The sequence below is a fragment of the Peromyscus leucopus genome, chromosome 2, assembly GCF_004664715.2.
Source record: "Peromyscus leucopus breed LL Stock chromosome 2, UCI_PerLeu_2.1, whole genome shotgun sequence".
NCBI classification, from domain to species: Eukaryota; Metazoa; Chordata; class Mammalia; order Rodentia; family Cricetidae; genus Peromyscus; species Peromyscus leucopus.
Genome location: NC_051064.1, coordinates 153,998,971 through 154,012,400, shown reverse-complemented (window position 1 = coordinate 154,012,400; position 13,430 = coordinate 153,998,971). Strand labels below are relative to the sequence as shown.

At 44.4% G+C, this 13,430-nt stretch overlaps 1 protein-coding gene across 5 annotated transcripts; it reads right to left on the bottom strand.

Annotated features, from left to right (window-relative positions):
- Positions 1–1,358: 1,358 nt before the first annotated feature.
- Ccnl2 (cyclin L2) lies at positions 1,359–13,370 on the bottom strand. Of its 5 annotated transcripts, none has more exons than XM_028891372.1 (11): positions 12,988–13,370; positions 12,527–12,601; positions 12,204–12,313; positions 9,748–9,868; positions 7,346–7,410; positions 4,909–5,008; positions 4,486–4,590; positions 4,259–4,400; positions 3,251–3,362; positions 3,078–3,170; positions 1,359–2,571 (listed from the first exon to the last, which is right to left on the bottom strand). In XM_028891372.1, exons 1-11 carry the CDS (start codon positions 13,267–13,269, stop codon positions 2,217–2,219), a joined length of 1,560 nt encoding a protein of 519 aa, XP_028747205.1. In that variant the 5' UTR covers positions 13,270–13,370; the 3' UTR covers positions 1,359–2,216. The 5 variants fall into 5 exon arrangements, with proteins under 5 accessions (XP_028747205.1, XP_028747206.1, XP_028747208.1 ...); XM_028891373.1 differs by having other exon boundaries at positions 3,251–3,359; XM_028891375.2 differs by lacking the exons at positions 7,346–7,410; positions 9,748–9,868; positions 12,204–12,313; positions 12,527–12,601; positions 12,988–13,370 and adding an exon at positions 6,811–6,824.
- Positions 13,371–13,430: the final 60 nt, after the last annotated feature.

The window sequence follows — 13,430 nt, the reverse complement described above, 5'->3', positions numbered from 1 at the left end:
GAATTGAACTCAGGACCTCTGGAAGAGCAACCAGTGCTCTTAACCTCTGAGCCATCTCTCCAGTCCCCCAAAAACCCCTTCTTGATTAAACTAAATAGTTAAGGGAAAAATTCTAACACAAAACATACTGTTTGTGTGTGTGTGTGTTTAACTTTTATCTAAAATCTAAATGTTACTGGAGTATTATACAAGATGAAAAAGCTGTATTGCCTCCTGCATCAAAGTGACAAGTGCACAACAATATCACTGTGCCTGATGCAGAACCTATGAACAAGGCAAACAGTGGCTTCTGTACCCTTTGTTACATGGATTCCCTTAGAGCAGTGATTCTCAACCTTCCTAATGCTGTGACCCTTTAATGCAATTCCTCATATTATGGTGACACCCAACCATAAAATTATTTTCATTGCTAATTCAAAACTGTAATTTTGTTTGTTTGTTTTTTGTTTTTTATTTTTTTGAGAAGGGTTTCTCTGTGTAGTTTTGGTGCCTGTCCTGGATCTCACTCTGTAGACCAGGCTGGCCTCAAACTCAGAGATCCACCTGGCTCTGCCTCCTTAGTGCTGGGATTAAGGGTGTGCCCACCACCGCCAAGTCCCATAACTGTAATTTTGCTACTGTTCTGAGTTGTAATGTAAACATCTGTTTTCCGATGGTCTTGGGTGACCCCGGTGAAAGGGTTGTTCCACTCCAAAGGGGATGCAACCCAGAGGTTGCGAGTCACTGCCACAGAGGTAGGGAAAGGTTGATCATACCACCCTCAGACAGGGGATACCAGGATGAACTGTTTTTTCTTGCCAGGGCCCACAAATACCTTGCTGAACCTGTATTGGTCTCAATGATCACCATGACCTGGGAGCCACTGAAGTAGAGTTGACCCACCTGCTACTTCTTTGTGTAGGGACAGGGAACCATGAAGCTGGCTTGAGCAGGATTTCACTAGCCCCAGCAATGATACTCAAAGCATATGCAGGCTAGCTGGAGGCACTGACGTTCTGCTATTGAGGGTGGGGTAAGGTATGGGGAACAAGGCCCATACTTGTCTCTAGGAGCTAGTCTAAGGAAGTGACCCCTGGCAGAAGAGCCAGTACATTTTTACAGGCAATACTCATTCAAAGAATAGGCCTGCTCATCTTACCTGTTTTACTGTCTGTCCACAGTGGTTCAGATCACAATCTGAACTCAGGAGCCTTATTCTTGGCTGTCCCTGTACCTAAACCAAACTTTAAGTTATAATAAACCCATGACCCTTAGTCTGGAGCCTTCAGCTGACACTGATGTCCTATCTTCCCTCCGGTTGCACTCCAGAAAACAGCCTTTCGTCTCTAAGGGCAGATGGCTTCAGGAACGCACAAAGCTTAATACAAAAATCAACACTTTAATGAGAACTGGGAGCAAAGGTCAGGGGATATACAGCTCATATTTCCCCTAGAATAGCTAAACTGGCAGTGCACGGTTGCACACAAACACTCCCACCATGCCTGAGTCCCACAGCCAAGTCCCAGGCATGCACATAAGAAAACAAGCAGAATGACAGCCCACAAAGTCTTACATCCCAAGTGTCCTGAGAATTTTTGTTTATTCAACCTCGTAAAATTTCTCTAGCGCTGGTGGCCTGCACTCAGCATTGCACAGATAAAAATATATGACTTTCAACACAGACCTAAACACCTTCACAATTCAAAAATCAGAATTCTCTATACAAGTGTTAAGCTAACAGAATTCAAATTCTGAGTTTTTATATATAGCTGTCACTTGTATTAAACACATGTTTATTTACAACGTGAATAGAGAACAGGGGCGGGGCTTTTAAGGCCATTTTCTCATTGTGAAACACTGGAAAATATGTACACAAGTATAACCTAATATAGGCGGACATTTGAAAAATCATCTTTCTTGGCTTTAACGTAATTGAGTATCAGTTTAGGAGTGAAGAGACAGCTTATCAATAGCACCAAGCCACACCAATGGGGACGAGTGCCTTTGCTGTTCCATCCAGCTACCTGAAGGTCTGCAGTTGAGGTGGACCTTCAACTAGGACAGATGTGCAGCACTCCTCAGGCCAGCCTGAAGGGTACCTTGCTCACTGTCCCATCAGTTAAATTCACCTCAAGGTCCAATTGAAAACACTTCCAAAAAATATCATGCTACAAGGCCACTGAAGCCAAGGTGTGCCCAACAGGGAGGGACCAAGGGCAGCCACCAGGAAACCCATCTCACCTCCGATGTCTGCTGTGTGCAGGGTGGTCCCGCTCATAGCGATGGCCTGTGCGCTCATATGACCTTGAACGCTCTCGTCTTTGATCTCTATAGTAATGACTTTTCTTCTTGTATTTTCCAGAATTGTCTGTCCGCTCTCGTGACCGGCTTCGAGAACGAGAGGAGCTCCGGCTACGAGACTTGTGTGGCTTCTGGGTGAGGTACTTGCAGTCCTTTGATTTCCGGGAGGTCCTCACTTCTGAGCCTTTGTAGGGAGCACCACGGTGTACTTGCCTTGGAGGAGAGTCACTGCGGCTCCGAGAACGACTCTGTGACTTGGACCCACCTGAGGTAGAGGCACTATCACTTTTCCTGTGGAGAGAAAAACATACATGTGACCACAAGTGTGGCCACCTGTCCTGACCAAGCCCTAACAAAGCAGAGGAGTTGGCAAAGGGGTTCGTTTTGTTTTGTTTCATTTTTCAAGACAGGGTTTCTCTATGTAGCCCTGGCTGTCCTGGAACTCACTATGTAGACCAGGCTGGCATCTAACTCAGAGATCTGTCTGCCTCTTTCTTCCAAGTGCTCGGATTAAAGGCATGTACCACCACCAGCTGGCAGCAAAGGGACTCTTAAATTCAGAGAAAGAAAAACCACATCAGGTTAAGAGTCACTGCCCTACTAGGCATGGTGGCACACACCTTCAATCCAAGCACTTGGGAGGCAGTCTGCTCTACAGAATGAGTTCCAGGACAGCCAGAAAGACACAGAAAAGAAACCCTGTCTCAAATAAAATAAAAAGGTGCTAATGTCCGCACTATTGCGAGTGATATCTATGTCCCCTCCTACTACCCTAGGAAAATGCCCCAGGCACACACCTTCTCTTTGGAGAAGCAGACCGTGACGGGGATCTTGAGTAGCTCTGTTCACGGCTCCTGCTCTGACTTCGACTCTCGTGCCCTTTTGGCAAGCTGCAAAAAGGAGCGGAGTAGTTTCAGACCTGTAATACCTTAGCCTTCAGTGTCTATCTAGGCACACATGAGCATCTTACCCATTCACAGGGCTGTCTGCCTTGGCTTTCTTTGGGCCCTCCACTTTCCGTTTGGCATTCTTCACAGAGAGTGGGGAAGACTTGTTTCCTTTACCTTCTTGGGGAGATTCTACTGAATCAAATAAGAAATTAAAACCATAATCAGAAATCTCTTCAAAAGGAAATACAGTAGCAAAGCAAGACAAGACCATCTGTACTACCCTGGAACCCAGAATGAAAATGCACACAACACACAGATAGGCCTTTTGTTCAGACCTATTTTGCCCAGGGACCAGGGAATGAGTATCATATTCTATGTTCTAACAATATAATCATAGACTCTAAGCTTAAAAATTTAGCTGGGTGGGGGGTGTTGCATGCCTTTAATCCCAGTACTCAGCAGACAGATCTCTGTGAGTTAGAGGGCAGCTTGATCCACAAAGTTAGTTTCAGGACATACAGAGCTGTTGTACAGAAAAAAGAAAGAGAGAGAGAGAGGGGGGGGGGGAGGAAGGAAGGAAGGAAGGAAGGAAGGAAGGAAAGAAGGAAAGAAAGAGGGAGGGAGGGAAAAAGGAAGGAAGGAAGGAAGGAAGGAAGGAAGGAGGGAAGGAGGGAGGGAGGGAGGAAGGAATGAAGGAAGGAAGGAAGGAAAGAACAAAAGAAAGAAGGAAAGAACAAAAGAAAGAAAGAAAAAGAAAGAATGAAAGAAAGAAAGAAGGAAGGAAGGAAGAAAGAAAGAAAGAAAGAAAAGAAAGAAAGAGAAAGAGAGAAAGAAAGAGAGAGAGAAAGGAAAAAACAGCATTTCAGAAAGGCTGTCCACATTTCTTAGTATGAAAACAATTCCTGGGGCCTCCCTGACTTATTTTAAGGACCATCAACAGACAGCTAGGGATTCCAGTACCAGAGTACTGTTGAGATAAGCTGCAGGCTCAACTCCAAGACAGATCTGGGAGGGAGTAGCACATGTCTCCAAACCAAAATTCAGGTTCCAAATTGCTCCCTTGTGAGGAATAAAGTCTGAACACTTACCCAGCTTGGGAGCAGGTGAGAACCCCGCAGCACTGTCCAGAACTGGAGCACTCCCTGGTAGCAGCCCCCTAGCTCGTGCCTTGGCCTCTTCGATGGCATGTTTTCTCTTTTCCACCTCACTTTCTAGGTGTGTCAAATCAACCTGAAAAGCCAGAATCATCCAATCAGAACCAAATGCTTCTGGCCAAATACAAGCATATAATCCACACAAAAACACACAGAGGAACCTTTTTCCGTGTATAAAGCTGCAGGATTTTAAAGCAAATTTCTTGAATTTCTTCTTCAGTTGCTCCAAACAAAAGAAACCAATGTGGACGATTGGGTAAAGGGATCTGTGAATACAAATGTTATCATGTCACTTTCCTTAAGAACTCCAAGGCCAGGTATGGTGGTGCACACCTTTAATCTTAGCACTCAGGAACAGAGGCTGGATCTTTGTGAATCCTAGGATTCTCAAAAAACAACCACCACTACCACCATCACCAACAAAACACTTCAAGACCAACAAGATTCTTAGGGCAACACCTGAAAACGGCCTGACAGTTACCAAGAAACTCTGTTGCTAATGAACCTAGTTTGACAAACACACTAACATTACTAGAGGGTGGAAAAAGGTCTAGAGTCTAAAACACAGGCAGCCATATACTTACCTCCAGTGTCCGGGCAGCGAGGTAGATACAGGCACAAGCAATGCTCTCAGGTTGGAACCGCACAAAGACATCTGTGCGAAGGCTGTCATTCATGTAGTTCCTAAAAACAAGACCAGGAAGATTGTAATGATATGGGCAACTACGCCACTACCTGTCACCAAAGATTGTTATTCCTAAGGGTTCTACACTAGGATTGGGCTGGGAACTCTGGAAATCTCCAGAGATACCAGGGGACATTCTGAATACATGAAAGAAATCACTGGGGAAAAAAAGCTGGCTGAATGTCAAACAATACATGTTGCTATGAACGAGAACCGACTTTAACTTTACTTTTCCTTCTATATTTGGCCTGCTATCATGCAAAGCACAATGCTTAGAAAGAAAATGCTACTTAGTAGTTAAAATGAAGTTGATTAAAGAAATCTAAATGTTCAAAATCCATAGTGCAGAGAAACATGCAAACTCAAATGAGCAGGCTGAGCATGAAGCCTTGACTGTGAGACAAGCTGTCCTGTGTTCCTTTTCTTCAGGCAGCACTTGTGGCCCGGTCCTTCTCCAGATGACTGAGCCGCAGCTCCAGTGAGGGAGTCCACTTGGAAAAGGGAAAGGCCCTTGGGTGCAGTTCAGATGCATGGGCACATCATGCAGAGGAGGTCAACACCCAAGGGAATCCTCTTCTCGGCTTATCAAAGAACGTTTCCAAACTGTCCCATTTCAACAAGGAGTCTTAAAATGAACATTCATAAAAATCAGACAGAAGCAACAAAACACTAAAAGTGGCAACAAGCTAAGTACACTTAAAAATACTATAATACTTTAGAAGATATATGTAAGTACAAAACTTCACATTTTTAGAAAAGTTAAAGGTCTTTAAAAATTGGCTACATCTTTAACATTTTCTTTATATATTTCTTTTAAATTTATAATCTAAAAACCAAATGGTAAACTAGCTTTATCAACAGTACAAAAACAATTCATGAGAAAACATGTCAAGAGGTTATATTATACACTGCTCAACATATCCAATAATGGTATAACACACACACACCCTAATGTCAGGCTGTACCTCATAAGATTTAGCTACCCCCACCCAGTATCTTTGCCCTAAAACCTTAGAGAAAGTAATATTCAAACCCAATCTGACATTCTAAACAGTAAATTCTACATATGTCTATAAGAGGCAGCTGGCCCTGGAAGCATTAACTCTACACATCAGAAGGGAAGCCAGAATGATAGCTGCACTATCCATCTCTCAGGAGCCATTCTGTGGCTAAACAGCATAAACATTCACAAATATAACCATCAATAACTTTATTACTAATAAGGAATTTTTAGTATTCAAATGTACTAACTCATTAATTTTAACTTCTAAGAACAAGTGAAATCCTTTAAAGGTGTATTTAAATTTATGCTACATTTGAAATAAGTTACAATAGTTTAACTTAAAGATGCATACCTTTACTGGAATAAGTGCCATTTAAGTTGCTTAAAAGAGCAACTGTAGGACTTGGGAGAAATAATGTCAAGATCTCATAACAGCCTGAATTTCCACCATGCCAATTTGTCACTTCAGTTCTTACAGCTTTCTATACATTTTTTTTTAACAAGAAAGGTATTGCATCTTTATTGCACAGGTACAGCAGTTTTAAAAGGACAAAATTCAAGTTAAGACAGTTATCAACTCTAATTGATTGATACAATTACCAAGCACGACAGGATTAACAAGAAGCACAATCGTCAGAGAACCACAAGCAGCAGTCGGCCATGACTATACTATCAGGTACGCATACCACCAGTCTAGAGCCAGCCTTCGGTGGAGAGCCTGCACTGGATTGGCTGAAGACGGCCGCTGTCCCTGCACCAAAGCGCTTGGACAGCAGAGGAGAAGTCTTAGTCACTTACCCTCAGAGGCTACCCTTTGATTGAAAGAGTACAGAAAAGAAAAGTCAAAATAGGTTCTCTATAAAGCATGTCATAGCACCAGACAATTCAGTCAGCAATTATGATCCCTACAGACTTAACTCTGTGGGGGAAATATACCCCAACACCAAATTGTTACTTCAGGCTTCATTCTAGCATATGCCTGCTAAAACCAACCCAGGACTGCATCAAAACCCCTTCCCTTCCCTAAATTCTCTGAAACAATACCACTGATTCTGTGGTTGGGACTATCACCTATAACATTCCTATACCCAGCCACCAAACCCCAGAGGGAAGCCCACTGACTACTCTCCCAGGGTGGAAGCATTGGAAATACAGGGGCAGGAGTGGATGGGCCACCTACCGTTAAGCCTGTCCCTGTCATTTTGGGGGAGGCACTGGAACAATTCCAGATCATAACCAAGTCATGGGATGACAACCCACTGCCCAAGTGCCTCAAGTAATACATTCCTGAACTGCCCTTGCTGGTCTCATAAAACAAGGAAAATCAACTCACCATGCAGTCTGGACCAGGTGTTGATTACGCTCACACTCTAACACCTGAAGGTACATAACGATTATCTGGAAGATATGGGTCAGGCAGTTATTACCAAAAACTTGGAGAGCAGGGAACTCAGATCTTGGTGTCCATGCAGCAAAAGAACCTCAAGCTATACCCCAGGGAGCTCCTGGTGACGTCCGGCAGACAGCTCCACTTTTGTGATGTGCTTGCTACCTGCTTTTATAGTTGGGCAGAGTGCACATGTGAAGACCAAGCTGCACCCATGGCATCGAAGGCCTTGTTTTCCATGTGGCTCATTTTCATTCTCGTTGACAACACCTTTTCCACCAGTGAGATTAGCCTGCCCTACACATCCCTGTACCCCAGTAGCCAACTTGTACAAAACATGAAAATACATTAAACAAATTAAGAAAAGTACTTAAAATATTTAGTGGGTGATAATGTCAGAAACTCAAATAAGCAAGAGAAGATGACAAGGCCACAGAAGTAAACATGAACTTTTGTTTGGTTTATTAAGGTAGGGTCTCACTATGTAGATCTGGCTGGCCTAGAGCTTGATATGCAGACCAGGTTGGCCTCAAACTCAGAGATCTGCCTGCCTTTTGCTACCCAAGTACTAGGATTAAAAGTGTAGGGCCGGGCGGTGGTGGCGCACGCCTTTAATCCCAGCACTCGGGAGGCAGAGGCAGGCGATCTTTGTGAGTTCAAGGCCAGCCTGGGCTACCAAGTGAGTTCCAGGAAAGGCGCAAAGCTACACAGAGAAACCCTGTCTCGAAAAACCAAAAAAAAAAAAAAAAAAAGTGTATACTACTATGGCCAGCTAAGCCTGAAGCTTTAAAGTTTTAGTTTAGCTAAACTAGGTAAGACACTCAAGAGACAGAACAATAAACTCATTTCTAATCAGCAAATGATATAAACTATTTTGGTTCATTTTGAAATAAAAGGATTCAGAATTCTTGTTCTTCTACTGGAGAGAGTAAAGCTAGCTTTTAAAAGTTAGTTCTTGACAGGTGGTGGTGGCGGCGGCAGCGGCGGCGCATGCCTTAAGTCCCAGCATTCAGGAGGCAGAGCCAGGTGGATCTCTGTGAGTTTGAGGCCAGCCTGGGCTACAGAGTGAGATCCAATACAGGCACCAAAACTACATAGAGAAACCCTGTCTCGAAAGACCAAAACAAACAAAGTTAGTTCTTAAGGGCTAAGAAGAAAGCTCAGTCAGTAAAGTGCTTGCCTCACAATCCCTAGAATGCATATGAAAATGGTGGATGTGGTAGCTCACTTTTGAGAAGTAGATACAGAAGGATTTGGGAAGTAGAGACAGAAGGATTCCTGGGACATACTGGCCAGCCAGTCTAACCTAATTGGTAAGGTCCAGGCCATTAAGACCACCTGTCCCAGGAGGAAATATTCCTGGCAATTTTATCTGGTCTCCAAATGTACTTGCACACACATGCACTTAAAAAAAAAATACTGTTAAGAAAAATGTACGGGGCTGGAGAGATGGCTCAGAGGTTAAGAACACCGGCTGTTCATCCAGAGGTCCCAAGTTCAATTCCCAGCACCCACGTGGTGGCTCACAACCATCTGTAATGAGATCTGGCTCCCTCTGCAGGGATACATGCACACAGAACATTGTATACATAATAAATAAATAAATCTTAAAAAAAAAAAGAAAGAAAGAAAGAAAAGAAAAATGTACATGGGGCTGGTTAAGAGCACTTGACTTCTCTTTCAGAGGTCCTGAGTTTAATTTCCAGCAACCACATGTGGCTCACAACCATCTATAATAGGATCAGATCCCCTCTTCTGGTATGAATGAAGACAGAGCAATCATATACATAAACTGTATGAACAAATCTTTCTTCTTTCTTTCTTTTTGGTATTTCAAGACAAGGTTTCTCTGTGTAGCGTTCGAGCCTGTCCTGGAACTCGCTCTGTAGACCAGGTTGCCCTTGAACTCACAGAGATCTATCTGCCTCTGCCTCCCAAGTGCACAGATTAAAGCTGTATGCTACCACACCAGGCTAAGCCCTGCTTATTTTTGAAATAAGGTCTCACGTAGGGGAGGCTGGCCTCCTACTTAAAATGTAGCTAGAGATGTCTTTGAAATCCTAACTTGCCGCCAAGTCAGGCAAGAAAAATGTATTTAATGGATTCAACTACTAACTTTACCACTGCTTTTGAAAGCCCAGATCTAAAGGACATCATTTCAAAAACTCTTATATTACTAAAAGTAATATAAAAGGTTGATAAATAAAGGATTAATTTTACATTCTAGACATAAACAAGAAAACCAAATGAAGGGAACATTCGGTATTCTTCAAGGTCTTCACTTTAGCACATAGTAGAAGTTGGCTGAAGTATGGCTTAGTTGGCTGCAGGTGCCAAACCAAACCCACCTTATGAGGGTGCTTCACGTGGACACAAAAGCCCAGCTCCTTAAGAACACGTCTTTCTGCCTTTATAATCTGGTTCTTTAAATTAACATACTCTTGATCCAGCACTAGAGGCACAGGTTTCCTGCAAAGACAGAGCATATGTTCTCTATCAGGATCAATCAAGCAAAAGTCTTTCAGATTCCACCAAGTGATTACATTACAGTACCAGAAAGCTACAAATGTCACTTCCTTTAACAAAATTGCAAAACAGCCCTCAAACCTCAATTCTAACCTATGTACACTTTATTACTAACCTGCCCCTTGTCTCTACACATAAACAGTATTTAGCATATAAATACACCTCTTGAATATGGTGGAAGGTCTCAGGATCTCTGCACAAGTGTTATATAACACCATGTCAGATTCAAGACAAAAACATCAACCTTTCTGGTTGAATGGGAAACTACAGAATCAATAAAGTCATCGCTCAGTATGCACTGGAGCTGGTTCCATGACAACTTTCACCTAATACTAATATTAATATTAGTATTAATTTCACCTAATACCTATGAATGCTTAAATTTCTTATACAAAATGGTGGAATATCCCCAAAGCACTTACATATAGCCTCCACACATTTCAATCATATTTAGGTACTTCATGATACTTAGTACAATGCTACACACATATAGTCATGGTACTATTGTTTAAGGAATAGTGACAAGAAAGTCTATACATGTTCAGCACAGACACTGACTCCACTCCCTGCACTTCAATATTTTCAATCCAAGGTTGGTTGAACTCTTCAATGAGAAAGCTACAGACATAGACAGACCATCAGAAAAAAGACCAGGTTTAGCCTGGCATAGTGGCGCATGCCTTTGACTGCAGCACTCGGGAAGCAGAGGCAGGTGGATCTCTGTGAGTTTCGAGGCCAGCCTGGTCGACAGAGTAAATTCCAAGATAGCCAGAGGTCTACAAAGAAACCCTGTATTAAAAAACCAAACCAAACCAACAACAAAACAAGAGACCAGGTTATGTTTTAAAAGGTTTCTGTTAAGTTGGGCATAGTGGCACATTCCGCTAACCCAAGCACTCGAGGGATAGAGACAGTCCATCTGAGTGAGGCCATCCTGGTCTACATAAAGTTCCAGGCCAACTAAGGCTGCATAATAAGACTCTGGTACAAAAAAAAAAGCAGAACAAAATAAAAACTAAAAGGCCCCTGTGAAAAAGAACAAAGTCTGGGATAAGGTGTCTAGGGGCATGGTCCACTTCTAGGGACAACAGTTGTCTGGTTTTTTGTGTGGATACTTTTTTCTTTCTTTCTTTCTTCTTTTAATTTTGTATGGAGGAATGCTGTAGTCAGTTGCCTCCTTCTACTTCTACCATGTGGAACCTGGCATCCAATCCAGGTCCTCAGGCCTGACAGCAGCTCTTTACCCACTACACCATCATCAACCCTGTGTGCATATTCTTGAAAACCTGTATTACATTTTTTGGTTTGTGGGTTGTGCCTGTGGAGGACAAAGGACAACTGTGGGAGTCAATTCCCTCCTGCCATGTTGATCCTAGAGTTGAATTCACGGTCCTTTACCTGTTGAGACCCTCACTATTGCTTTTGGGTTTTACCTATTTTTGAGAAAGGATCTTCTTTTGTGACAGGGTCTTATGTACTCCAGGCTGGCTTCGAATTCATTATGTAACTGAGGATAGATGACCTTGAACTCTTGATCTTATTCCACCTCTCAATCACCAGGATTTCAATTGCATATCTCCACTTCTGATTCGCTCCAAGGGTGGGTTGGTTTTTGTTCATTTATTGTTGTTGTTTTGCTAGGCAGGGTTTCTCTGTGTAGCCCAGCTGTCTTGCAACTTAGCTCTGTAGATCAGGTTGACCTCAAACTCAAATGAATCTCCTGCCTCTGCCTCCTGAGTGCTAGGATTAAAGGCTTGTGCCACCATGCCCAGCTCTCCATGAGTGTTTTAAAAAGCAGTATTTGGAGACAAGCATGCTTACACGTGTAATCTGAACATAAGGGGAGATTGAGATGGGACTGCTAAGAGGTTGAAATCAGCCTTACCTACATTTCAGGCCACTTACGGCTACACAGCAAGATCAGATATCAAAACAAGACAATTTCTAGGGATAGTTCTGTTAATCACTTTGGAAGGATACAAATGCTTCCTGGCAAGGAGAGGTCAGGAATGCTGGTCACATAATACAATGCTGGGACAACTCCCTTAATGAAGAATCACCAGCCCAGAAACATGGAGAAAACAGGAGAACAGGGTGGTGAGCTGATGTGGTCATAGAGGAATTGTTCCAGCAGACCTAGAAAACAGCCAGCTTTCCTGCTTAATGTGCTCCCCTACCGCTACCTCTAGACAGCATCCGGCACTCAGGAACAAGCTACTGTAAATCCACAGGTTGGTATTACAATACCAGACACACAACAGCTCTGGAAAGGACTCACTTTTTCTCTCTTAGATGCCGAAGGCGATGGAATACATTGATGACATCCCTGATTCGTCTTGGAGCCTCTTCTATTTTGGAAGCCAGGTGAACACAAGCCATGGACACATGCTGAAATGTACATTGGGACACAGGTGTTTTTCCCCAACCTGAGGACCTTCCAGGGCGTTAAAAACTATTAGGAGCAAAAAGAAAGTACAGAGACAGGCCTCCAGGGAGAGAACTGTATAGAAATTGCAGGACAGAATTCAGTTCACTAAGTAGTGCGCAGAACAAGCCAGGTTTCCTCCCAATTCATCTCTCTGATAAAACAAAGAAGCCTACCTCCATGGAATGTTTCACGAAGGACTTAGTGTAAAAGAATCGCTGGAACAACACCTGCCCTGTAGCCATGGCCACCTAGGGACGGAGAAGATTCCATCACTTTTGAACGCAGAACTCAAACCTGTCCCAGCTGAAATGTCATGTGTAGTTCCCCCTAGGACAAATACCCACGGCAGTTTCCATTTCCCCAAAGAATTTCTGTCTCGCGAGGTTGTCCTGGGGTTTGTAAGAGGGCCTTCGCCCGAGGGGGAGCGGGGAGGGGAAGCCGGTCAGCGGTCAGGTTTGAAGCATGGACTCAGGGGGATCATGTCAAGGCTGCGGTGCGGGCCGGGCTCCGACCTCAGTCATGGTCTAGGTCCGGTTGGCTCCGGGACGTGGGCCAAGCCGACAACAAAGGCCTGGCACTCTCGGCCGGCCGGCCGGCGGACGGTTACCTATAAAGCTCGCGGCCGCACCCTTACCTGCGGCAGGCGAAGCAGGATGCCGGCTGCCTGGATGAGCTCGCAGCCCACCACGCGGAGGCCGGTCTCTGTGTCGATATCGAGACCGCTCGACATGGATGGCGTGAAGCGAAGCTTGTCGTCGGGCAGCAAGCAGTTCTCCAAAGTGATGAGCACGCCCGAGTATAGCCTGTCACCGATCAGTACCCCCTGAGACCCTGGGGCGGCTCCCCCCGAGCCGGAAGAGCCGGCCGCCAACGCAGGAGCCGCCAACACCGAAGCCCCGGCCGCCGACGCCGCCATTTTGTGCCGCCGATTCTTTTTCGGGCCCTTCCCGGAGGGCGGCTCCTCGCGACGATCACAGCCGCCCCGCCCCGCCTCCGCCCATTGGCTGTACGTCACCGCCGCCTCGACCCCGTTGGCCGTACGACCTGTTCTTCTGTTTCGCGTCAGGCTCTGACGCC

Excerpts from the sequence above, each read along its gene's own strand:
- Ccnl2 (XM_028891372.1), bottom strand. The coding sequence starts at position 13,269 with ATGGCGGCGTCGGCGGCCGGGGCTTCGGTGTTGGCGGCTCCTGCGTTG. Across the intron at positions 4,401-4,485 it reads AGCTTTATACACGGAAAAAG|GTTGATTTGACACACCTAGA; the intron begins GTTCCTCTGTGT and ends CTGGCTTTTCAG. Across the intron at positions 2,572-3,077 it reads TCTGCTTCTCCAAAGAGAAG|GAAAAGTGATAGTGCCTCTA; the intron begins GTGTGTGCCTGG and ends TTCTCTCCACAG.